At 42.9% G+C, this 27,461-nt stretch overlaps 1 protein-coding gene across 8 annotated transcripts in view; it reads left to right on the top strand.

Moving 5' to 3' along the window:
- MAGI1 (membrane associated guanylate kinase, WW and PDZ domain containing 1) overlaps positions 1-27,461 on the top strand; it is a 610,526-nt gene that overhangs the window by 464,741 nt on the left and 118,324 nt on the right. For all 8 annotated transcript variants that reach the window (XM_081283977.1, XM_081283978.1, XM_081283982.1 and 5 more), the window contains exons 3-4: positions 11,833-11,952; positions 26,931-27,137. In XM_081283977.1, the coding sequence (XP_081140103.1) occupies positions 11,833-11,952; positions 26,931-27,137 (327 nt within the window). The remainder of the gene's footprint in view (positions 1-11,832; positions 11,953-26,930; positions 27,138-27,461) is intronic.

Here is a 27,461-nt window from a genome sequence, read left to right as displayed (position 1 = left end):
TTCAAGTTCAAGTTCATGTTTCTCAGTGTTGGCTCACAGGACGCTTGTTGAATGTTGGCGTTTTGGGTGCCACGTGTAAAGCTACTTAAAGTCATACTGAGATGAAAAAGAGGGAAAACCCCATGTTATAAAATGGAAAGGAGACTTGAGGTTTAATGCTATTCACTTGGTACCCCAATCTTCCGCACTGTGCTCTGTCAGGGTAGAAATTTTACCGTTCCGATTATGTTTTCATTTTTGCTATAAAGGCCATAGGTTAGTACCGTAGGGCACTTTTCTTTGGCCTAGGCTTAATTTTTTTTGGCGGGGCGGGGGCACTTAACCACTGAGCCCCATCCCCAGCCCTATTTTGTATTTTATTTAGAGACAGGGTCTCACTGAGTGGCTTAGGTCCTCACTAAATTGCTGAGGCTGGCTTTGAATTTTCGATCCTCCTGCCTCAACCTCCTGAGCCCAGCTTGTCCTAGGCTTAATTTGTACCCATCAATGTGCTCTATCTCTCACTACATAACATTCCCTTGTGTTCACTTTTACATAGCCATGTCCATAATTGATGGGGAACGAAATAAAATTTACACATTCATGAATATTTGGCTGTACACCTAAGAAAAGTCAGAGACTATCATGCCTAAGTAAATTGAGAACCCAGGTATTTATTAATTCAACATAAATACCTTTATTTCTCTTATCCATCTTGAATTTATCTTATAATTGCTGAGTCTTGGTGCTAAACTTACATTATTGTCTTTGTGTGGGGCTAAACAGTATTGTTTCAATAAATAAGTGTTACATTCATTCAATGAGGGAGTTGATCACATGAAGAATGATGTGGTTGACATGGAGTTAGGGGTATTAAAGTTTTCAAATGTGGACGTTTTGTCCCACTAAATAGGTCATTTTCTTAGTGAATCAATGCTAGGCTTGTGCTTACTGTCAGATGACCAACACTTGACCACAGGGGTACTGTATGTAGATGGATAACTTTGTCATTTCTTATTGAAAGATTCTGAAGAATTGTGATCAGGAGTTTGTATATATATTCATGTGAAAGGCTTTGGAAAAATGTGACTAAAGGTAGAATATTGTGTTAGGGTAGGAAAATATGCCCAGTTTGAAGAATTAAATTAGGCATCATGTGTAGAAAACCTGCATTTTGTGTAAAGCAATATAATAACTGATCAGCAGTTTAACCACTGAAATTGACCACTCAGGGGTACTTAACCACTGAGCCCCATCCCCAGCCCTTTTTAATATTTTATTTACAGACAGGGTCTCACTGAGTTGCTTAGGGCCTCCCTAAGTTGCTGAGGCTGGCTTTGAATTTTGGATCCTCCTGCCTCAGCCTGATGAGCTGCTGGCATTACTGCTATACACCATCATGCCTGGCTCTTTTATTTGTTTGTTTTTCATAAACCCATGCATTTCTGAGGATTGAACCAGGGTTGCTGGCCAGCTCTCTATCACTGAGCTTCCAGCCCTTAGCTCTGTTCACTTTTCCATAACAATTTCCCTTTAACAGCACAGAGGATGGGGTGCTGCTGCTGTTTGTAGGGCTGTTGTTTCCTGAAGGCACATTACCACTAGGCTCAGCATTTCACATCTCCTGTCTTGGAGAATCCTCCCTCCACCCTATGAGACTTGCATTCTTATTCGCATTCTAGAGATGGGGGATCCATGGCCAACTGTGTTGAACTTGTTAAGTACCAGGGCTGGGCTTTCAACTCACCAAGTCTACCTTTAGATGTTAACACCAGTTTTTCTAGACGAGAGCCCTTGTGCAGCTCTTAATCGCTGCCGATTTCAGAGAAAGAATACGACATAGTGATTTCTCATCTCACCCTTCTTCTGGGTTCCCATATTGGGAGAACTAATGGAATCAGTTGTTAAATTGTGGAAGTGTGAGTTTTACCATGTGTTTTTTTTTTTATGGACTTGGAGCAATGACTCTACTAAATTTTCCTGTCCATGAGAGCAGAGACTAGAATTTACATATTATATATTATATATAATTTACATACTATATATCTAAATAGTGTGCTGTCTACATAGATATAGATACAAAAATACACATATTTATATATACATACATACACATACTATATACATACATGTGGATATTATATGTATACTTGCATATATATGTGTAATTACATATGTATGAGTATATATTATGGGTGTATCTGTATGTATAACATATAATGTTATCTCTCCATATCATATATCTTAGATATTGAATTGCCCACTTATACATAATTTTATATTTTACATAATTTTATATTTCTATATATAATTATATAACATATAATGATATATATTTTATATATACACACACAAAATATATGGGGGAAAGAGGGAGGAATTTTCTTCAGTACTATGGGTTGTACCCAAGAGCACACTACCACTGAGCTAGCTACATCCCAGCCCTTTTTATTTTTTATTTTGAGACAATGCCTCATTAAGTGGATAATACTATGACTCTGAGGGCTGGAAATGTAGCTTAGTGGTAGAGCATTTGCCTAACATATATGAGGCACTGGGTTCAATTCCTAGCAGCACGTATAAATAAATACAAAATAAAGGTCTTGACAACTAAAAAAAAAAAAAGTTACTTTGAACTTGCCACCTGCCTCTGCCTCCTGAATAGCTGAGATTTCAGGCATGTGCCACCGTGCCTGGATGTAGTGTAATATTTTTAACAGCTTTATTGGTATACAAACTTACATTCTTACCATAAAACTCATCCTTTTAAAGTGGGCAATTCATTGGATTTTATTCATAGAACTATGCAACCATTATGATGACTTAATTAAAGAATATTTTCATTACACCCGAAGGAAACCATATGCCCATTAGCAATCACTCCTGATTTTTTTTTTTTTGGGGGGGGGTCTGTTTTAAACTAAGAAAAGAAGGCTTCCAAATATTGGAAATATGAAGCATTCAGCATTGGAGGGGGGGTGCACAGTCACCTAATTTATTAAAACTTGAATTTCATAGTTAATCACATCTCTTCACCAAAATGATCATTTTCTATCACACACTTTTGAAAACTATCCGGTTGAGATGGTTGGCAATGAGTCCTTTTTATACACACAATGGCTGTAATTAATTCAGAGAGAGTAAGAGTATTACCTGTCATAATGGAGACATTCTGTCTGGTCTAATCCTCAGTAACTGTAGACAACTTTTAGTGCTAGGACACGGCATTACTGATGAATTCCTGTCAGAAAGAAAATGTGGCAAGGTAATCCTCAGATGTTGATTTTTGATAAGCATGTTGCTGATGCTGAAGATAAGGACCCTTCCCCACCGCCCCATGCCTTTAATGCATTTTGGAATGAATAATGGCAGTTTGAGAATTCTGCTTTGCTGTTTTTAATGAAGGCAAGGTTTCCGTGGGTTTACACATGTCAAAGTTGTCTTTCCCTGGTAAAGCAGAGGAGGATGAACAGCCTGGTCCAAGTTCTTACTTGGGTTTCCTGTTGGATTCTGGTCCAGGTGCCCTGATTATTCTGGCAGGGAGGGGACAGGATGGCTTCTGGGCATCCTGGGAGGTCTTTATCAGCTCCCCGTCTCCCACCCTCACCTCCACAACCCAGCCTGCCTCACCTTTCTTTGCTGAGGAGAGTTATTGGCTCCTCCCCCTTCCAGCTTGTACCCCAGCCCCGCCCCACCCCCATATCAGACTCTCTTTCATGTACAAATGTTTTTCAATGCTCTGTGCAATAAAACCTGGATTCCTATCTGCCATTGACCAGATGTGGCATTTTGGGCAAGTCACATCCTCCCTACGCCCCCTCCCCCGCCACTCCATTTTCTTATCTGTGACATAATATTCCTTATTCTATGGGGTTGTTGCAAAGGTTCAATTAGATAATGCATGTAAAATATAAAGGTGGGCCTAGATTCAGTTCCTTTTTTTGTGTGTGAATAAAATTTTGGGGGATACTGGGGATTGAACTCAGGGACACTCTACTACTGAGCCACCTCCCCAATCCTATTTTGTATTTTATTTAGAGACAGGGTCTCACTGAACCGCTTAGTGCCTCGCTTTTCCTGAGGCTGGCTTTGAACTCACAATCCTCCTCCCTCAGTCTCCCGAGCTGCTGGGCCACTGCGTCTGATCTGAATGAAATTTTTAAAAGCTTTCAATTTGCTGAGGATCTGTGTCCTTGTACATCAATTGATATGGAGCTCCTCACCATCCTGCAGATCAGTCAGAGCAGGGGGTACCCTTTCTGTTTCATGGATGAGGGCATTGAGGGCATGACAAGGAATTGTCCAGTGTCAGCCACGTAGTATAGTGGCACAGCTGGGCTGGGCTGCTTGTTACACCAACATCTTGCATTGGGGTTGAACTCTCTGAACCCTTTGCTCATTACTGGGAGCCTTTTGCTTGCCATAGGTAAATATATTCCTTCATTTTTTTTTTTTTTATCTCCATGTGATTCACCATGATGTGGATCTCCTTACATGGTAACACGTCCACAATCTTGTAACCCAGGGTAGCTGATCTCAGGAAAAGGATGCAGGGGCAATTCAAGTGAGTCTTTTTTTTTTTTTTTTTTTAGTACCAGGGATTGAACTCAGGGGTACTCCACCACTGAGCCACATTCCCAGCCCTATTTTGTATTTTGTTTAAAGACAGGGTCTCCCTGAGTTGCTTAGTGCCTCCTCATTGCTGAGGCTGTCTTTGAACCTACCATCCTCCTGCCTCAGCCTCCCAAGCTGCTGGGATTACAGGCATGTGCCACAATTATTTCCTTTTTATGTGAATATATTTCAATTGTTTGGAAAGTATTTTGGTTGGAATAGAAATTGTTGATTAAATAGTGCTGCTGATCCTCAGATTGCAAGAGAAGTAGGCAACCATGTGAATTTGGGGGAACAAAACACTATTCTATGTTCCATCTCCATCAGCTAAAGAATGAATAATGTGAGGTTGTCCTGGATACCTGGTGGGTACCCTCAATACCTAACAAATGCCAGGATTGTGCCATGGGGATGTGACATAAGGATGCCCTGTTTAACATGGAGGCAACTGAAGTCTTGTTAGGTTTTATTAAGCAGGGCCCAGATTAATTTAACAGCAGGTGCTATCTTTGAGTAGGAACAGTTTAATTTGGGTGGATGATGAGGCCCCTATAAACAGTCTGGCCCTGAGAACATTTGGACAAGTCGCTGAGTGAAATCACAGCTTAGATGGCTGGTCCTGAAACCTGATGGTGTTGGGGACATTAACCAGGAGGAAATGGCTTATTGGTGTTTGAGCGCTAACATTTTATTTTGGGCGCCTCAGCTAGATATTTCAAGGGAATTTTTCTAGAATCAGAAGAGATTGTGCATGAGCTCCCTGTCCTGTTTCCTTTCTTTGGCCACGGTTTGTGGAATTTGATGATAAGGAAGGTCACTTTCTGATATCCTCAGCAAGGGTCACTGAAGACACGTATACTAAAAGTTTACGAACCATAAAATATTCATAAGCAGCAAATAGCCACTCCAGCTTGACTGAGTGAACTTTGGGGGCATTGCTGATTCCTACTGAGATGTTCAGTGGGACATAGCTCAAATTAATTAGGTAAGTCATGATCTGGTGGCGGAAAGGGTTGATAATGTTGGCTATTCTGTAAGAATCTTGTGGTTACTTTAACATGTAAAAAGGATCCTGTCTAATGACAGAACAGCTTGAGGTTTAAAAGTAAAAGCAGACAGAAAAATATTCCTGCCTTCCCCTCCACTAATTTGTCTGTATTCCTGTTCACAGCTGAAGGCAAGTGGTGTTGGCCTTGATGTTGGTTTCTTATGAGATGGAATCCTTGGAACATATTGTCTGAGTGATTCAGCTGGAGCTTATAATTCTTTTGCATCTTTCTGTGAACACTGTTAATACTGAAGATATTTGGGTAGAACGCCCAAGAACCGGGTCTTAAAATATTTCTTAAATAATTATTGTATTCATTTTATAAAATGCCAGAACAACTCCATGTTCATGGGCATAATTCAGCATGTGGGACGTGTGTAAGAAGGACATGATTGTTTCATCGCTTCCCATTTCAAAAACTATTCTCCCGAGGTTACTGGGGTTAAACGGCTGGTATTATTCCACCCGTTGAACAGGCAGAGTACGTAAGACTTGGACTCTCTCTTAATTGAAATGCAATGATACTGTGTATTTTTTTGCTGCAACTTATTTTCATCACTTCAATGCATGTTATAACATTCCTTTTCTCAACTGTGTACAGATCTAACCTTTTTTTTAATCATTTACTCTTATGTAGCTTCTGAGTAAGATACACTGTGCATATTGCATTCAATCCATGTTTTCATGAAGATTTTTTTTTAATTGTGGTGGGTTCTTTTTTTTTTCTTTTTGCACCAGGGATTGAGCCCAGGGCTGTTTAATCACTGAGCCATATCCCTGGCTCTTTCTGTGTCTTATTTTGAGACAGCATATTGCTAAGTTGCTGAGTCTGGCTTTGAACTTGCGACCCTCCTGCCTCAGCCTCCTGAGTCACTGGGATGATAGGCACCTGCCAGTGTGCTCAGCATGAAGGGTGTTTTGGGTTGTTTTTTTTTTTTTTTTTTTTTAAATTTTTTCCTTTAATTATTTTTTCTTGAGTAGAGCTGCTCTCATTTAGGCCTTATTTTATGTTGCTTTGTTTCTTACAAACCACACTGCTACAAATATCCAAGAATGTTTTTCCAAGAGGACATAGCCCATAGGAATCAAATTGAATTTTTTTAGGACCAAACAGAAGGGGTTTGGCTAGATCATTTTTCAAAGCATGGAAGAGGTTTTAAAATGGAGGTTTCCTTATAGCAGTTCAAAATGCCTTACAGTGTCTGTTGCTTGTTATTTGGAGCACTAGGAGTGCTTTGGGGCATTGTACTGAACACAGTGTAAAATAGGCAACCTAAATATTATCCTGCTTTAGAGCGAAACTGGCCAATCTGGTTGCCATTAGCCACATGTAGCAATTTAAATTCAAGGTAAATAACATTAAATAAAGTTTTAAAATCAGTTAATCAGTTCCTCGTCACAGTAGCCACTTTGCAGCAACCACATAGGATCATGGGCTACCATGTTAGCACAGCCATGGGGCATTTCCCTAGTGGCCCAGCGAGTGCTCAGTCTATTGACAAGAAGGGTCTAGAATGAGGATGACGTCATGCTGTCTGCACCCAGACCAGGACTCTGCCCAACTGCTCATGTGACCCAGGGCAGGTTCCTTTCCCTCTCCAAGCCTCAGCCTCTGCATGAATAAGATGAATATAATATTCATCCTCCCCTCTGTTTTCTGGGGAGGATTCAGTGCAATAGTATTGATTAAGGGCTCGCCTGGGACATAAGTAAACAAACATACTCCCTATCTCTTTTCTTGATTAAGAGGAGGAACCCTGGGAGCCCAAAGCTCCTGATATTGCTGGCCCCATCTCCAGCTAGACGGGAGCAGAAGGCAGTATTGTAGGCTACAGAAAAACCCTGGTTTGTCAGCCTGGTCCTTTTTTTTTTTTTTTTTTTAAATATACCATCCCTGGGAAACATGATAGAATTTGTTTTTACTTTTCTTCTGTCAGGAAGTAACCCTTCTGGCTTTGTTAGAAGCGTGGTTTGTAATAATTGTACCCACCCCAGATGGCTCCTGAAAACCCTTTGAAATACCATCTGTCAGGCGTGTGTCCAGCAGGCCGCCTGTCATTCTGCTACAAGAAAGGAGGAGGTGGGGCCTGCCTGGTCCTTTCCCACCCAGCAGGGCTGAATGGAGCTGGTAAGGCTGGCCCAGGCCCAGCCTGCAGCTCAGAGTACCCTGGAGGAGACCTCCTGCCAGCACACAACTTGCACAGGTTTTGTCTGGGTAATAAGCCCTGCAGGGTTTGTGGAGGCTCACCCCCAGCCTCCTCCCCACTCTGCCTCTGGGAGGCCATCAGAAGCCTATTTATTTACAGGAGAAAGGGGTGTCCCTTTTAAGATTAGCATTTTTGAAGTTCTTGGTTATTTCAGATCCTTTCAGGAAACAGAGACCCAGGGGTGACTATTGTCTTTAAAGGACATCTGACCAATTGAGTATGAAAACTGGTTGAAGACAAATGGCCAAGAGAAGATGGCTACAGAGCAGGCAGGAGAACACTGGTCTAGTCTAGGAAGATGGACCCAACCCAACGGGGTTTCATTTTCTCCCCATCTTCTTGGAGTGGGTGGTATAAATGATTGGAATTTTGACACGGAGGCTGTTTGGGAGAGTGGCCATCTCGGAACAGATTTAAGACAGATCCTGCCACAGCATGCCACAGAATTTCTCTGCTTATGCTGCTCTGGAATTTCCAAGTAGGATGTAGACTGCTGGTGTTTTACAAGGAGCTGACTGAACAGCTTTTGCACTTGGCTGCAGGACCTGACACACTCCTGCTGCTACTGCTGCTGTTTTCTCCTTTGGGGATCCTCTTCCTGTTCCTATCTTCAAAAAGTTAGGTCTATCCCTGCTTGCTGGCACACACCAGTGATCCTTGTGGCCCCCGGAGGCTGAGGCAGGAGGATCCAGAGTTCCAAGCCAGCCTCAGCAACTTAGTGAGGTCCCAAGCAACTCAGCGAGACCCTGTCTCTAAATAAAATATAAAATGGGCTGGGGATGGGGCTCAGTGGTTAAGCACCCCTGGGCTCATCCCTGGAAACAATAAATAAATGAACAAATACATAAACTAACAAACAAATAAATAAAATACATTCTGTAGTAGTAGATATCTGATTGTGTCTCAGCACCTGCATTTTACCTGTCTGGTCCACACCTGATTGTCTTCTCTGGGTCACCAAACTGGTCTCCCTGCTTCTCTTCTTACTCACCTCCTACCTTGCATACTCTATGCAAAGTCAAAGATCTTTTAAAAAATAGGTATTGAATTAAGACACCACCTTGCTCAAAACCCTCTGGTGACTCCTGTCACCCTTAGAGTGAGATGAATTCTTTGCTGTGGCTTTCACTTCCAGCCTCTTCCATCTCACTGCTACGAGTGCACCAGTTGGTTTTTTTTTTTTTAACTTGTTATTTTGAGATATACATGACAGTAGAATGTTTTTTGGATTTTTGTTTGTTTGTTTTTACTAAGGATTGAACTCAGTGGAACTTTAACCCCTGAGCCCCATCCCCAGCCCTATTTTGTAATTTATTTAGAGACAGGGTCTCACTGAGTTGCTTAGGACCTCACTAAGTTGCAGAGGCTGGCTTGGAACTCACGATCCTCCTGCCTGAGCCTCTGAGCTGTTGGGATGACAGGCCTTCGCAACCGTGCCCATCAGTCGAGTGTATTCTGACGTGTTGTGTATCCATAGTGTAGGACTTATTCTCATCAGGATCCCATTCTTGGGGTTGTCCATGACGTGGAGTCTCACTGGCAGATGTACCTGTCTCTGTGTCGTTCCCCCAAGGTGACTCAGCTGTTTCCACATCAAAGCCTTTCGCAGACCCTCTGCCTGGGGGGCTTTCCCATCACCTTGCAGGAGACAGGCCTTTCCTGCTCACCTCTCTGAACTTGCTTCCTGGACCCTCACTTCCCCATCCCCACAAGGCACTCCACCACATGCCCACGTGGCTCTGAGGTCCCTTCTGACGTAGAAAGCAAAAGCATTAGTGCCTCCTGAAATTGTGTGCTGTCTGTATGTCGTCCCATATAGATTTATTTTTCTCTCAAATTCAAATATAAATTTCAGTAAGGTAGGGGCTTTGTCTTGTTGACCATTGTTTACCCAGTGCCTCAATTAGTGCTTAGCATTCATGGGGGGGGGCTCAGCAAATATTTATTAAATGATTGAAACGTGATGATGGCTATTCACACATCTCCGTACAGACATGTGGACAACATCAGGTTGTGACAGTGGGATTTTTCAGCTTAAGAGTCGATGAACTCCCTTCATTCCAACAGTAACATAAAGTACCCTCTCTACTAACAATGACTGAACTCAGCTCTCTCAAAGGATCATTTCACTTAGTACCTGTGGTGCTACTATTGTTAGCCCCATTTCTCAGCAGAGGATGCTGGGAGGAACAGAAGCTCAGGATCTTGTCCAAAACCGTCACCTGGGGAGCCAGACCGTGAACCTGCCCTTCCCACCCAGACCCCCAGGTCTGTTGAAGTCTAGGATACCCTCTTGATGTACACAGCACCCGCTGTGTGTCTGACACCTGAGATGGAATTTTAAAAGCCATGAATGACCTCTCATCCACCAGGGTGCCAAGAATGGAGATAAGTTAGGATGGAGCATCTGGAGCATCGGAGTAGACTTCTGGACACTTCCCAAGCAAGCCTCATACCAGAAAACCCCCGGAGTGCTTAGTGTGAGAAGCCACCATTGGAAATCGGACCATTCTCTGAATAAGTCGCAGCTATTGAAGACACTCCGATTTCAGATGTTTTCAAATTGGGTGCATTAAATGTATTTAGCCTGAGTAAAGTGTGTGATAGATTTTATTTTTTGGTGGGGTGGAGTTCCAGGGATGAACCCAGGGCTGCTTACCCACTGAGCCCCATCCCCAGCCCTTTTTTAAATATTTTATTTAGAGACAGAGTCTCACTAAGTTGCTTAGGACCTCACTAAGTTGCTGAGGCTGGCTTTGAACTCACGATCCTTCTGCCTCAACCTCCTGAGCCACTGGGATTATTATAGGGGTGCACCACTGCGTCTGGCGTGATAATTCTTGAGGTTCTTTACTTCTGGGAATTATGGATGTCCAAGGTAGATGTGTGGATGTGGTCATTATGTAGGCAGGAGGTCAAAGATAGATGGTCCCAGGAACATTAGAGCCCTGGGATACATATATTTGGTTATTTAAACACTTTAAAGGGAAAGAGAGAGAATCCTAGGAATAAGGGGAAATCCCTGCTTATTTTCATGGGAAAAACCTACAATCCCCACCATGGATGATAATGTCTTGCAAAAGTGAGTTGCGCTGATCTTCTCCCCTAATTTAAGTGGTAGGAGCAGAAGTCACTTTTTTTTTCTTTTTTTCTTTTTTTTTTTTTTTTGCTGTTTGACAGTATTTGAGGCCGACTCCTAGTAGACGCTGCATGTATGCTTCTTCGTTTATTTTTTGTTCCCCTTGGGGGATGTGTCAACCCCCTCTGCTCCTTGCCCCCACACTTTGGGTCAAGGCTGGATCCATAGCCCAGCCCTTGCGCTAGGTGACTCAAGTACTTTCAAGGTTCTCTATCATTTCCTAAATGGTTGCTTTTTTTTTTTTTTTTTTTTTTTTTAGCCGTTGAGAGTGTGGCCAGAATAATTCAGGGAGGGAATTGTTCTCCCACATGCAAAAGTCCCCTTTCTCTAGCCAGACTCATGGGTGGCCTCTTTTCACCCAACGTATTAATTACACGAGGAGCAGCAGCGTTTTAATCCCTGGGAGTTGTCCAACCGCAGATCTTGTGCAATCGCATTTCCCTGGTGATGTGTTTATGCAGTGAGTGTCATTTTCTTCAAAGGGCTTATTACACTGGAACTTGCCGGATGTATTGAGGAGCACAGGGGTTTTGAGGCGCGTGATAAAAATATAAACCCCCAAGGCGCCGAGCTTAAGAGTGGATGATTTTTAGTATTTGCTGGAGTCCTAAGAGCTGCCGATGGTGGCTGCCGTCTGTGCAACCCACACAGATCACCTCCTCCATTCAGTGCATCCTACAAAATGGTAAAGTGAGGATGCTCTTTTGGAAGCCTTGACCTGGTCGATGTCTGGACAGAGAAGTCGGCCAAGTTCTAGGCGCTCGGGCTGCCTGAACAGGTTGGCTGGATTGCGCCTGGATGTGGAACTTCCTGTTCTGGTTGACTGATGTCTTTTCTGTCTGCAGGCACCACCCGATCTCCCCGGGAAGGAGAAGTGCCTGGCGTGGATTACAGCTTCCTGACTGTGAAGGAGTTCTTGGATCTCGAGCAGAGCGGGACTCTTCTGGAAGTTGGCACCTATGAAGGTGAGACGCTCCGTGGTTGCAGGAGAACCTGTCTCTCCTGGGCACCCCCAGGTGCCAGGGGCTTTGTCCCAAGTCATCCAGGCAAAAATTGTTTTCTAGACAGAGGAGTTGTAAACAAATAATAAGTGATTTCGGTTCACCCTAATATCAATATAGTGCCATTTATGGAATAAAGCTTTGTAGAGTACTTTACAAATAGTGTGCTTTTCTCCATAGGTTCTCTCTTTTAGTTAGCTGATTAAGCGTGTGTGTGTTCTGTGTTTTAATAAGGGCATGGCATGGTATTCTAAAGAACAGGAGGAAGAAACATGGAGATTCACAATGTGTAACCAGATAGATGGTATTTTAATCTTGAAGGAATGAAATACCAAGTTTACCATGAATTGGTTTTGTTTTGTTTTTTTTTTTTTTTTTTTGGTACCAGGGATTGAACCCAGGGTTGCTCAACCACTGAGCCACATCCCAGCTCTGTTCTCACTGAGTTGCTAAGGGTCTCACTGAGTTGCTAAGTCTCACTTTTGCTGAGGCTGGCTTTGAACTCGTGATCCTCCTGCCTCAGTCTCCCAATCTGCTGGGATTATAGGCGTCTGCCACCGTGCCCAGGTGGTTTTAGTGTTTTAAAATAGAAAACAAATTCACATAGTTCAGAAAGCAAAGTATTTTAAAAATATTTAGTAAGGAATCTCCTTCAAAGGCCTATCTTTCAACTGTCTAATCTCCAACTCAGTGTTACCAACAGTGTTACTGATAATAATAGTTTCTGAAGCTTCTTGCTATTAATTGAAACATGTATCTGCATGTGTGTATATACACTTGTGTGTGTTTGTGTTTTGGGAGGGAGTTCCAAGGATTGAAACCAGGGGCTCTTAATCACTGAGCCCCATCCCCAGCCCTATTTTGTATTTTATTTAGAGACAGGGTCTCACTGAGTTGCTTAGGGCCTCGCTAAGTTGCTGAGGCTGGCTTTGAACCCATGTTCCTCCTGCCTCAGCCTCCCGAGGTGCTGGGATTACAGGCGTGCACCACCATGCCTGGCTCTGTGTGTGTTCTTATTTCTCCCATTTTGCACAGAAGGCAGTTGACAAGTCCTGCTGTTCAGAACCTTGCTCTTTTGGTTTAACGCTGTGTCCTGATGTTTGCAATTCAGCCGTAAGGCACTTCTTGTTATCTTCTTTTTTAAATGGCCGATTTCTTTGTAAGGGCACATCATAGTTTATTTAACTAGCTTCCTCTGGACAACCTTTCGAGGCGTTTCTCATTTCCAGTCTTTGTACTGTTGTACTTCCTAACGTGGACAGCTATCATTCCAACATGCCAAACCCTAAAGGACAAGGGCCTACGGTGGGAGGAAGTGCTAGGGCGGAGCTAACTGTCAGGGAAAAGTTACATTTTCCTTCTCTTTTATTTATTTATTTTGTGTTGGATTATGATTTATTTAACTGGATCTTCATAAATGGATACTTTTATAAGTTGATTAATTTTTTTGTAATTTTAATTTACACATAGTAATTGTGGTTGTTTATGGGGCACAGTGTGACATTTTGAAACGTGTCTACAATGTGTAATGGTCAGATCAGGGCAGCTGGCATTTCCATCACCTCCATTAATCCTCAGTTTATCATTACTTTGCATTGGGAATATTAAAAACCCTCTTTCCTAGTATATTGAAATATAGAAGTGATTGCTGTCAGCCACACACACCCTTCATAGAATTGAACATTGAAGTCATTCCTGTTATCCAACTGCAGCCCTGTGGAAATAAACCACCCCGTCCACGGGCCCCTCCTCGACACCCTTCTCACCATCTAGGTAATGTAGCCTTTCTATCCATCTCCTTGAGATTATCATTTTTAGCATCCACAGACAGGTGGGAACAGGAAATATTTGTCTTTCTGGGCCTGACTTATTTTACTTAATGTCCTCTCTGTTCATCTGTATTGCCACCAGTGACAGGATTTTATTCTTTTTTATGGCTGAATAATATTCAGTAGTGTAGATGTTAGATACACCTCATTTCCTTTATCTGTTCCTCTGTCCCTGGACATACAGATAGATTCCACATCCTGGCTATTGTAAATAGCCACAAACGTGAGAATGCAGATATATCTTCAACATAGTGATTTGTTTTCCTTTCGATATAGATTCCATGGTGGAATTGCTGAATCATATGGTAGTTCTATCTCTAGTTTTTTAAGGAACCTCTATACTGCTTTTTTTTTATTATTTTTATAATGGGTTAATTTACATTCAATATACAAGAATCCTCCTTTCTCTTCATCTTTGCTAGTATTTTTTTTTAATAGCTGCCATTCTAACAAGAGTGAGGCGATATTGTGGTTTTGATTTGCATTTCTGATGATTACTGATGCTAAGAATTCTTTTTCTCTAGCCAGGAGTGGTGGTGGCACATGCCTGTAATCACACCAGCTCTGGAGGCTGAGGTAGGAGGATCGCGAGTTCAAACCCAGCCTCAGCAATTTAGTAAGGCCCTAAGCAACTCAGCAAGACCCTGTCTCTAAATAAAATATGAAAAAGGGCTGGGGATGTGGCTCAGTGGTTAAGTACCCCTGGGTTCAGTCCCTGATACCTGCCACCCCCAAAAAAGGAATTATTTTTTTCCTGTTGGTTCTTGGCATATTTTCAAAATGGTACATTTTCTGAAAACAATACCTAGCCTGATTTTTTTGGAGTGTTATTTTTTAATGACAGAAGTACGATACTTTTAACTAGATCATGACTTACTAGATCTAGCTTCTAACTAGAGTTATTCTTTCATAGTTATATGTCTCTCTTTATAGAGAACTCTTAAAATTTAGATTTATTAGATAATCATAAGAGCGTTTAAAATTATGCTTAAAAACAAAGGGTAAATAGAAAGCCAATTATCATTTTATTGGGGACATTATAGCTTTGATGTGCTAAAAGCCTCTATTATAGGTGGTAACTGAAAATCCAGTAATGATCATGCATCTTAGGGACTCAGTTTCTGTCTGATATTTTTTGGAGGGGAAAGAAGGATTCCTTTGTAACTGTTGCTCATTTCCAAGTTGTGGATATAATTTGAACGATGTTTAGGTGTAAATGAAAATGCTAATTGTCAACCTGGGAATATTATATTTCGATATTGCTCATTATCCACTTGCTTACTTCCCTAGAAGTGCATGTGACTATGTAGCTGGTAGCCTGGGCGGAGATTTGCAAACGATTAAGGCCCATGTGTCCTGTGAGGACATGGGGGTAGCTAAGGGGACATACAGGGAGCTATTTGTCCATGGGAATCTAGTTAAAAATCCGGTGACCACAGGACAGCAGGTGTGAAACCTCTTTGGTTAGCACAGTGAATCATCCTTATCTGGAATCATTGATTATGCCATTGTGAGAAGCCCAGAGTCCCAGATATGCAAAGTGGTCATTTGCATTTTTTGGAGAGGACAACAGGAAGTGTATGGGGTAGGAAAGGGGGAGGGCTTGAGATGTGGACAACAGTTTCATTTGGCAAAAGAATAGGCTCCCTTTATTCAGAAGTTCCTGTGACATTGTATATTGGTGGAGTGTCACCCATGCGACAGGGAACTGTCATCACTGAAGTTTTGCCTGGAGTCTGAGGCCAGTGGCATTAAATCACTTTTGCAGGGTTGTGCAGCAGATCAGCACACCAGATCAGGAAACACGCTGAGTTCAGTTTGTCTCTCACATCCTACACTTTTCCCTGGAAAATCCCAAGAAGAATAGTCTGAGTTTAACAAAAAAACCCATGAGTACTTCCGCCTGACTTCCTGGTGGGTAGCCATGGGAAAGTAAATATTTTTTCAGAAAATCTCTGATGGACTTAAATAAAAGACTGCAATTCTGTGAATGCTGGTTGGTGATTCTGGAGTTGAAATTGAACCCCAGATTAATCCATCCCACTTTTGACCATTTGAATATACTGGGTTCTCTGACCTTTTTACCATAGGAGATGGCTCATAATTTCTTGGAACACACTAATATCTGTTATATTGACTCTATTTTTAAAAATTTTATTATAGAGACAGGTCTCGCAGAGTTACTTAGGGTCTCTCTAAGTTGCTGAGGCCGGCTTTGAACTTCTGCTCCTCCTGCCTCAGCCTCCCCTGAGACTCTGGGATTACAGGTGTGCACCACCACCCCCAACTGTTATGTTGACTTTTTAAAAAAATAATTTTATTAGTTGTTGACGGACCTTATTTTATTTATTTCTATGTGGTGCTGAGAAACAGAACCCAGTGCCTCACACAAGCTAGGCAAGTGCTCTAACACTGAGCCACCACCCCAGCCCTATGTTGACTCTTAATAGTGGACAGCAAAGTGGAGTTTGTGTGAAACTCCAGTTACCGACCGACCATCCCAGGCATAGTTTTGGAGAAATCTTCTCAGAGCTGCTTCTGTCTTGGCCTCCCCTGGACCAGTCCCTGGACAGCAGGGTCAGCACCTTTGCCTTTGAACTGTGTGCCCTCCAGCAAGCCACTTAAAACTCCCTGTCGCCTTTTTCCCTCCAGTGAAATAAGGCAATCATCTGCTCTCTCACAGGTAGGACTAAATGAGACCGTAATTGGAAAGGGCTTATCCAAGTGTCTGACACATGTAAGCTCTCAATCAGCATTAGCCCTGATATTTACACACACTCGCTGCTCTGAAATTCCTACTGCAGCCGATTCCCGCCCCCTGTTCCAGTCGGTCAACCCTCGGATTTGCCAGTAAAACATCTTTATTGACTTCCCAGATACCAACCATCTTTTTTACTGGCTTGATTTTTTTTTTCTTTCAGCCTCTACAAATACCACAGAGGAAAAGTCTTTGACACCATGACACTCTTTCAAGCAAGACACTTTGACATTTTTAAGTAATAAGAGTTCTTGGTAGCTGTGGTTCTGATAAGTGTTACTGACTTAGTCCCTGATGCTATTGGGAGGTGGTCGAACCCCTAAGAGGTGGGACCTGGTTAGAAGTCTTCCAGTCCTAGGGGGGTTGGGCAAAATGAATGCTCATTAAACACCTATTCAAATGAATTGCACATGAATGAATTGCACTTGCAGGGGATATCAGGACCTGGGCTCCTCCTCTCTCTTTTCTCTGCTTCCCAGCCACATGAGGGCAAGGAATGGCTCTATGATGTGCTCCCCACCATGATACGTGGCCATACCACAGGACCAAAGCAAAAAGGTCAGCAGGTCATGGACTAGAACCTCTGAGACTCTGAGCCAAATATATTTCTTCTACTTAAGTGGATTTCCTCAGCGATTTTGTTACAGTAACAGAGAGCTGACTAGCACAATGATGGAACAATTCCTGCAATAAAGAACTTAAAAATACACAAGTTCAAGTTGCTTGCCCTCCGACCTGTAGGCAACCATTGTTAAAGTATCTAGTGCAAGGGTTCAGAAAACTTACTCTAAATGGCATAGCCATATGGGTTCTTGTTTATTTTACTCTTTTCTTGCCCTTTGCACTTAACATACTTGGGAGATCTTTCCACTGTACCCCATACAGTTCCATCCTATTCTTTACAAGTACTTCACAGTGTCCTATATATGAATATATGTAATTTATTTAACTAATCCTCTGAAAATACATATTAAGGATGTCCCTCAACCCATGAGTCCCCTTCTTTTTGTGTGTGATATTGTTAAAAACAAAGGTGCAGCGAGCATCCTTGTACAAATATCTACATATACTATTACGAATAGAACTATAGGGTTAGTTTCTGCGAGTGCTCTTTGTTTGTTTTGACACTGTTGTCCAGGTTGGCTTTGCTATGTTCTCTGAGTTGTTCTCAAACCCCTAGGTACATGCAAACCTCCTGCCCTGACAGTGCAGTTGGAAAGCCCTTTCATGCATGTGCAATTCATTTTGATGAGTATTTATTGAGCATTTATTTTGTCCTGAGGCCAGGGATATAATGTACAGAGCAGAAGAACAAAGTAGCTCTGCATTGGAGGGTGTTTATGCTTTTCATTTATTTAGTTTTGCTAAGGTTTGTGAAGCACATATGATATGCTGGGTGCTTTTCAGAGTACATTATGTGTTTGAGCTGGGCTTTATGTGTGCCTATAATGCGAAGGCTGAGGTGGGAGGATCGGTCGAGCCCGTAGGTTTGAGACTAGCCTGGGCAACATAGAGAGATCCTGTCTCTGAGGGAAAAAGTATATTAGATGTATCAACTCATTTAACGTTTCCAACAAGTCTGTGAAGAGGGTCTTGTGTACACTCATTTTACAGAGGAGCAGGGCAAGTCCTAGGGATGCTAGTATTTTTGCTAAGTTAGTATGGTAAACCCAAAGCAGACCTGGGATTCAAACCCAGGGTTTCACCTGGAATCCCAGAAGCTCAGGAGGCTGAGGCAGGAGGATGGTGAGTTCAAAGCCAGTCTCAGCAACTTGGTGGGACTCTAAGCAAGGTAGAAAGACCCTGTCTCTAAATAAAATGCAAACTAGGACTGGGATGTGGCTCCGTGGTTTAGTGCCCCTGAGTTCAATCCCTGGTACTCCTAAAAAATAAACAAATGAAATAAATAGATGTAAACAATTTTAAGAAAAGTGAAGAGCCCCTCTGATGGGAGGAGCCAGCCCTCCTGGAGTGTCAAGTGAGCTTCTCAGAGATAACCTTTAAGTAGTCAGTGTACACCACAAGACCTAAATCCAGAGAGTGAGCTTGATTGATGAGCCCAGAGAAGGTTCTGGAAGGGGTATGGAGGCACCCATGTTCTGCTTCTTTCCAAGCAGAGCTGTGCAGTGAGAGGTCTGTTCAGTGCTGGGGATGTTCAGTGTTCTCTGTTCTCAAACAGGGTAGCCACTAGCCCCAGGGGCCTCCTGGGAATGAGTCACTCACTTTTAAAATAAATTCAATATAAGCTCATTTAAATTTAAGTAACCACACATGGCTGGTGGCAGCTGAAGTTGCTGAGACTGGAGTTACAGGCGTGTACCACCTGCTGAGCTAAGCCCTTTTGCAAAAGCATGATTTTGAATTCTCCCAGAGCACCTTACCACAGAGGAGCAGTGATCTTAGGTGGAGCCCTTTTGTGACATGCAATATAATAAAGGGACAACCGATAAATCCCTAAAGCTTGATAATCTTCCGATTTTCTTTCAGGCCCAATATTTGCCTGAGTTTTAGATTGGCAGGGCGGTCGGATCTGAGAGCTGGAAATGCACTAGAGCTCTTTTCTTCAAATGACAAAGCTGAGGTCCAGAAAGACTGGCTAAGGACTAAAGGGAGTGGAGGACAAAGCCTGGTCACCTACCTTTGCCCAGGTCCTGTCACAGGCAAGGCCGGTGATTTCCTTGTAGCCCCCAAATGGATACCCCTTTTGTAGCCTTCAGGACTAGTTTGTGTAATAATTGGCATATTCATTAAAGGGAAAATGTGTGGCAGAAGCAGATGTAGTCACTGTCACTTTGGCTCTCACTGTCCAGTGGACAAGACACGCGATTCAATCGTCAAACAAATACGCAATTGGAAGGATGTTAAGATCTTATGGAGGAAGAGGATAACCAGGGATTGAACTCAGGGGCACTTGACCACTAAGCCCCATCCCCAGCCCTATTTTGTATTTTATTTAGAGTCAGGGTCTCACTGAGTTGCTTAGGGCCCGCTAAGTGGCTGAGGCTGGCTTTGAACTTGTGATCCTCCTGCCTCAGCCTCCCGAGCTGCAGGGATTAAAGGCATGTACCACTGCACCTGGCCTGTGTTAAGACCTTTAAAGGAGACCCTTATATGGGCACATTCAATATCTGTGGAATTAGAAGCATCCCTTGGGGGAAATAGCAATTGGGAAGAGAACAGATAGATGAGCTGCAGGTTGCTATGTGCAGCAAATAAAACTATAGACAGAGCCCCCAGTGCATGTTCTCCAGCTACCCTCATTGCAATTCGCTTTGGTCGGTGCTGATGCTGAAGGCCTGACTGAGTCTGGAGATATTTATGTCATTGAACAGCGGGATTGGTGTTATCGTGAGGAGGAGGTAGAAGACGCAGATGATGGAGATTTCTCCCAATCTCAGTCTTCTGTAACTGGGTCGACAGTGGATCCATTTATGAAGAGAAGAAGCACTGTGCCTGGGTTAGGCTTGGGGAGGCAGCAGGAGCTCCATCGTGGAACCTGCTGCCTATACACCTCACGGAATGGAGAACCTTCCATCTCTATAAGGAACCGGCCATCATCCTTCACAAAGCATAGAAGTGCTGCTTTTTTTTTTCCATTTTCTTAATTTGTTCTACTTAGTTATACATGATAGCAGAATGCATTTCAATTCATTGCACATACACAGCACATCATTTCAGTTCCCTAGGTGTACAATGATAGAGAGTCACCCTACCTGTGCACTCATACACATACCTAGGGTAACGATGTCCATCTCATTCCACCCTCTCCCCTGCCCCCTGCCCTCTCCCCTGCCCCATGCCCTCTCCCCTGCCCTCTCCCCTGCCCCCTCCCCTGCCCCCTGCCCCCTCCCCTGCCCCCTGCCCCCTCCCCTGCCCCCTCCCCTGCCCCCTGCCCCCTGCCCCCTCCCCCCTCCCCTGCCCCCTCCCCCCTCCCCTGCCCCCTCCCCCCTCCCCTGCCCCCTCCCCCCTCCCCTGCCCCCTCCCCCCTCCCCTGCCCCCTCCCCCCTCCCCTGCCCCCTCCCCTGCCCCCTGCCCCCTCCCCTGCCCCCTGCCCCCTCCCCTGCCCCCTGCCCCCTCCCCTGCCCCCTGCCCCCTGCCCCCTCCCCTGCCCCCTGCCCCCTCCCCTGCCCCCTCCCCATGCCCCATGCCCCATGCCCCATGCCCCATGCCCCATGCCCCATGCCCTCTCCCCTCCCTCAATCCAAAGTTCCTCCATTCTCCCATGCCTCCCCCCTTCATTAATATCACATTAAGGGAAGTAAGCCAATCCCCCAAAACCTGAATATTTTCCCCTGTTTAGGGGGTGCTGATTCATAAAAGTTCTGAGTTTGTCACTGAGCTCTGCTTGGCACTTTGAACCACTTCCTCATTCTGTCACTGGGCAGAAACAAGGCAAGGCAGACAAGATTAGAATAAATGGCTTGGCCTGCCAGGTGTGATGGCCCCAAAGTGAGACCCTAAGCAACTCACTGAGACCTCGTCTCTAAATAAAATACAAAAATAAGGCTGGGGATGGGGGGGGGCTCAGTGGTCAAGTGCCCCTGAGTTCAATCCTGGTAACCCTCCCAAATTAATATTAATAAATGCCTTTTGTAATTGTGTCCTAAACTTATCTGATATGATGCTTGAAATAAATCAACTGACCCATCTTCTTACTTTTTTTTCTTTTTACATTTTTCTGTTTGACACTTTCACTTGGCAAGACGAGTTGCTGCCTCAGCTAGCCCTTGGCACTTCTCTCAGAGAGAGTTTACAAGGGACTGACTCTTTAGTGGGGGTGGATTCAAACATGCCTGTTTTATAAATGCCTCCGGGTAGAAAGGGCTGATTATATACTCAGAGCATTGGTTTTCCCTTAGCCGTAGCAGTGTAGCGCCAGGGTGACATTTCCAATTGGAGTTATGGGTTGCATATTTCTGCATGCTAATTAGGAAGGGGGATGTCAGCATTCAATAATGTTATTGTTTTGCTTCCTAGAAGGTCTGTAGAAAAGCAGCTGCCAACGGGATACTTTTGGGGGACCCAGAGATAAAGCAGGGGTGAAGAGAGTTCTTGTTTGTCATTGAGGAAAATGAGACCATCTGGAGTCCTGGTCTTTGGCAGGCCCTGGGAGCCGTCTGTTGCGATAAGCTCTGTTGGCAAACTCTGCCGTGGAATGTTCCCTGTTGATAATGAAAGTAACCAAATGAAATCTGTGCTGTCATTGGCTGTTCCTGTGCATATAAAGACGGGGAGGCTGGAGCCAGAGAAGTTTTACTGAATTCTCCTGCCCGGAGATGCCCCAGGATTTCTGGACATAGACACTGGAGGCAGACACAGCTCTTTTTTTTTTCCTTTAATTTTTTTTTTTTTTTTTAGTTGTCAGTGAACTTTATTTATTTATATCTGGTGCTGAGAATCGAACCCAGTGCCTCCCACGGGCTAGGCAAGTGCTCTACCACTGAGCCACCATTGCCAGCCCCCATCTCTGTTTTAATGTCAGGCATCATTTATAAATTGTGTGAATCTCAGATTCTTCTTCTGAAAATAGGAATATTGATGTCTTTTTCTCTAAGATGGTTATAAATGTTAACTCATGTTCTCCTGCCTGGTCTCCTATTTAAAGTCACTGGCAAAGATAGACACGTAATTACAGGCCTTGGGTTTATTATCCTTGTGTGTGTGCAGGTTGTATTTCCATAGGGTGGGGTAGGTAGGGAAAGAAAGTGTAAAGAGAAGGTGAGAGAATTTTATGAATGATAGCATCCCGTGTTGAGCGCAGGTAGTAAATCAACAGGACACAGATGGCAGTCATTCAGGTGTAATTGAAGGGCTGGGAAAAACTGTCCTGAGTAATGTTGTTAAGAACTGGATCCACATGGAGGTATTTACGAGGACCCCAGGCTAGAATCCATGCACGATCTCTAATTGTTCTGTAAAGAATTGCTGAGTGACCTTGTGTGCCTGGTACTGTGTTGGAGGGGCACACCACCAGGTGAGGCCCCTGCCTTGGTGGATCGGGTCATCTAGGGGTGAAGACAGATACTGATTAACTACTCTGATAAATACAGCAAAGGGCATTGAGAAGAAGAAGCGTTCGTGTTTCCCTGTTAACATGTGAGAACTGATAAGGACAGCTTTGGTCTAGACTGTGGGGTCTAAGATGCTGTCCCTGAGGACGAGCAGATGGGTATTGAGGTGAGGGGTACGCAGAGAGGTGGGGGCAGGAACTGTGAGATGAAAAGGGGGCCCAGTGTGCATGTGAGGGCTGAAAGAAGCCCAGTGGGGCTGTGTGCACGCCTGTATTCCCAGCAGCTTGGGAGGCTGAGGCAGGAGGATCATGAGTTCAAAGCCAGCCTCAGTAACTTAGGGAGGCCCTAAGCAACTCAGTGAGACCTTATTTATTTCAAAATAAAATATGAAAAGGTCTGGGGATGTAACTCAATGGTTAAATGATGTTGAGTTCAACCCCCTGGCACACACCCGCCATCCCCAGCAGAAAAGTATTTTGTTTGGCTTGGTCAAGGCCAAAAATTAGGTCCTGTTAATGAAGGCCAGCAGTGCCTGCCTCCCAACCTGCTGGGATTCCCGGTGTGTGCCCAGCTCCAGAAGGGAAATTTTATATAGTTCCTCTTAATAATAAGTATTTCTGTACCCAATCTTAATTTCTAGAAATAGGGAATAGCTTTGAACAAGTGTGGGGTTTTTTTTGTGTGTGTATGTGTGTGTGTGTGGTCGCATTGAGGAAAACGCCAATCATTTGTTGACTTAAGAAAGCCTTTGAACTTGAAAACTGAGGGCAGGTGCCCACTGGAAATCCACACATATTTGTCAAATTTAGGTAGAACTTTATTTTCCAGGCATTTATTTCTGTCGTGCACTGCAGATGTCAAAGACTTAATTGATTTTTTTAAATGATTATAATTTTATGAATGTAACTTCAATTTAATGTCACTGAAACTGAGTGATAGGATTATAAAATGATAATTATAAAATTATGAGTAAAGAGTCCCATGCTTTGGTTACATTTTCCACTAGGTTCTTATTTTTAGACATTAGCCTTAGTTTAACATCTCACTCTAAAAATGATGTGGTGTTTTGATATATCAGTGATGGGAGGGATTGAGAATTAAATTCAGTAGGGCTTTATCTTTATCTCTCTCTCTTTTTTTTTTAACTCACTGTGGAGGTTGACTTTTCAATAGTAAATGGTGTTGCTTTCCTAAATGCCAATAAAGTAGTCTTCAAGGAATGAAAAGGTTGTATCCCTTCAACTGCAAGGTGAAGTAGATTTCTTAGTTCATATGTGCACCAATTCTTTCTTGTCTGAGGATTGGCCCCCCAAAAACATATAAGGGGTGACTTTATTCAAGCTTTCTTCTTACTTCCTGATCCTGCAAGTTGGAGATCTTAAAGAAGTTTTTTTTGTTTTTTTTTTAAGAAATTGATAGATCACCTTCTATTAAAAAAAAGAAAAGTCCTAGTGATTGACCGAAATGTGCTTACCAGATGCTTACCTGGGATCCTTCAGACTTACATATGGCCGCCTTTCAGTCTACTAGGTTTTAAAAATGTGTATGTTCAACCAGGCACGATGGCACATGCCTGTAATCCCAGCAGCTCGGGAGGCTGAGGCAGGAGGATCTCGAGTTCAAAACCAGCCTCAGCAACTTAGCGAGGCCCTAAGCAACTCAGTGAGACCCTGTCTCTAAATAAAATATAAAAAAGACTGAGGATGGGGCTCAGCATTTGAGTGTCCCAGTTCAATTCCTGGTACAAAAGAAAAAAAAAGTATACATTCAGAGTTCCCTTGCTGATATGGACTGTTAAACCAGTCTCAAACAAAGTCATTTTATATATATTCATCAATTTGATAATTCAGAAATATCTTAAAGAGATATTATTAAACGCCTTCTGGAAAAAGCAGAATTATGAGGATAATGTTTGATAGAAACAAATGATCATCTCTAGGTCTCATGGAGACCAACTTTGTCTTTTGTTCTTTTTTCTATTTCTTTCTTCTTTGTTTTTTCTTTGCCTTTTTAAGTGCTTATAAAATGTCTATGTATTGAGGTGCTTGATTTAGCTAATGGCATTGGGCCATTGGGAACAAATATTGTACACAGGCTTTATTAGTATCTATAAATTCTCCTTTACTAAATATCAAATTACAATTATTGGTCAGGATTTATTGAAGGATTCAGTATTATTGTCTATCTTCCTGGACTTACTCTGAAAGATTTAATAGTTGAATGGATCAGTGGAATTCTAATGTCGATGTCTTTTATCATGTAGTTGCTAAATATCATTGATTATAAACTCGGCTTTTCAAACTTTGTTCATGAACAACCTTCATGATTTTGTTCATATTGGAACAGTCTGTTATTTAATTAGTGTTTTCTTTAAGAAAACTTTAACAAACATAATTTGCTTTGGATTTTTTTTTGAGATTTTATATAATGAGATTTAATATTTCCATATTTTTTATTGCTGCATTATAGTTATACATAATGATGGGATTCATTGTTACATATTTGGACATGTAGATGATGTAGTATTACTTTGAAATGGGAGTTTTCTTTTTGTGTGTGTGTTTTGGTTTTGGTTTTTTTTTTTTATTGGTTGTTCAAAACATTACATAGTTCTTGATATATCATATTTCACACTTTGATTCAAGTGGGTTATGAACTCCCATTTTTACCCCGTATACAGATTGCAGAGTCACATCAGTTACACTTCCACTGATTTACATATTGACATACTCATGTCTGTTGTATTCTGCTGCCTTTCCTATCCTCTACTATCCCCCCTCCCCTCCCCTCCCCTCTTCTCTCTCTACCCCCTCTACTGTAATTCATTTCTCCCCCTTGTATTATTTTTCCCTTTCCCCTCACTTCCTCTTGTATGTAATTTTGTATAACCCTAAGGGTCTCCTTCCATTTCCAAGCAATTTCCCTTCTCTCTCCCTGTCCCTCCCACCTCTCATCCCTGTTTAATGTTAGTCATCTTCTCATGCTCTTCTTCCCTACTCTGTTCTTATTTACTTTCCTTATATCAAAGAAGACATTTGGCATTTGTTTTTTAGGGATTGGCTAGCTTCACTTAGCATAATCTGCTCTAATGCCATCCATTTCCCTCCAAATTCTATAATTTTATCATTTTTTAATGCAGAGTAATACTCCATTGTGTATAAATGCCACATTTTTTTTATCCATTCGTCTTGGTTTTGGTTTTGATACTGGGGATTGAACCCAGGGACACTCAACCATGGAGCCACATCCTCAGCCCTTTTTATATTTTATTTAGAGACAGGGTCTTGCTGAGTTGCTTAGGACCTCACTAAGTTGCGGGGGCTGGCTTTGAAATGTCGATCCTAGATCCTCTCCTGCCTCAGCTTCCTGAGCCACTGGGATTAAATGGGAGTTTTCAAAAAGAAACTCTTATCATTACCATCACTATTATTTATTCCATTGTTTAATTTTTTTGTTGTATAAAACCGTTGTTTAAAGCTTTTTGTTAAAGATCAGTCAGCCTTTTTAAAGTAGTGCTGTTTTTTCTTCAATTTTAAAGGCGAACTTGATTTTGCTAATCTACCTTACTCATTAGATGTTTCTATTGGAAATTAAAAATGTTTGTTCGTTAAAATTTAAAAAAAAAAAAGCAAAAATCCAATTCATGTACCAGTCAGGGTGCCGTAGCACACTGTAGTGAGCCATAAACCAAACTTGGTGGGTAAAGGGAAGATGGGCTGTTTCTAGAGGCGTGATTGACAGTTTTCTGTTACAATGCGGGGAGGGTTTGTTCCCACCCTGCAGGTCCCCGAGGGTCAGGCCTGCCATTCACTTGAAGAGGCGCCACGTGGTACTCAACTGCCCTTCTTTTCAAACAGTGCCCCGGTTCCCTCTTGAAGAGGGGAGGTGACCTCAACTTTTCAGGTCTCTAAGGGTGCTGGCAGTAATGAATTTTGATTTTCTGTGAGGCTCACTCTAAATCGGATTCAAGCATTATGCTAGTGCCCATATAGCAAAAGACAACCAATTGAAATTCAAATGTAATGAAGATGGAAGTTTTCTTTGGTTTTTTGTTTTTGGGTTTTTTTTTTTTTCTATTCAGCTCCTCCCCTTTGTTTTTAGCTTTCCTTCATTTTTTTCTTTGCACCAAAACAGTGTGGCTTCTCCTCTCTGCTCCTGCAATCACCCTGACCCAGTTGGATAAGGAAGGCGGTCTTTGCTAACGCATCCCAGAAATGAAATGGGTCTCGTTTTCCGGTTTTTATTTTATTTCATGCGCTGAGAGATGGGGATGTGAAATCTTGCAAAAAAAAAAAAAAAAAGTATTCTTTTTGAAACATGCAAATGTGTCTCTCCATCACCTAGGAAACTATTATGGGACACCCAAACCTCCCAGCCAGCCAGTCAGTGGGAAAGTGATCACAACGGATACCTTGCAAAGCCTTCAGTCTGGCTCCAAGCAGTCGACCCCGAAGCGCACCAAGTCCTACAATGACATGCAAAATGCTGGCATAGTCCCCACGGAGACCGAGGAGGAGGATGACGTTCCTGAAATGAACAGTAGCTTTACAGGTAAAGGCCACACGGGGGTCCCTTCGCCACCGTTGTGGCCAAGGCGAGTGGAGGTGGGAAGGCTCTTCCCAGGACGGAGGTCCAGGATGCTCTCCACAGGAGCATGTCAGCAGCTTGCCCAGATTCCAATCCCAGCCATGCAGTGCGTGGGGAGGAGGCTGACCATCTCTCCATCCACTTACCACGGTTCCCAGGAATATCTGGACATCACCCAACTATCTGAAATGAGCTGGGGATAAAGGTGTGAACACAGCAATCGAGAAATATCAGCCTGGTCTTTCTCTCTTCAGGAGGATATATTTAGGCTGGGCGCCTTGGCTCACG

Source organism: Spermophilus citellus (genome assembly GCF_964194105.1).
Source record: "Spermophilus citellus genome assembly, chromosome: 3".
In the NCBI taxonomy this organism is placed as follows: domain Eukaryota; kingdom Metazoa; phylum Chordata; class Mammalia; order Rodentia; family Sciuridae; genus Spermophilus; species Spermophilus citellus.
Note: the sequence above shows the minus strand (reverse complement) of the source record. Positions and strands in the feature narration are given on the sequence as shown.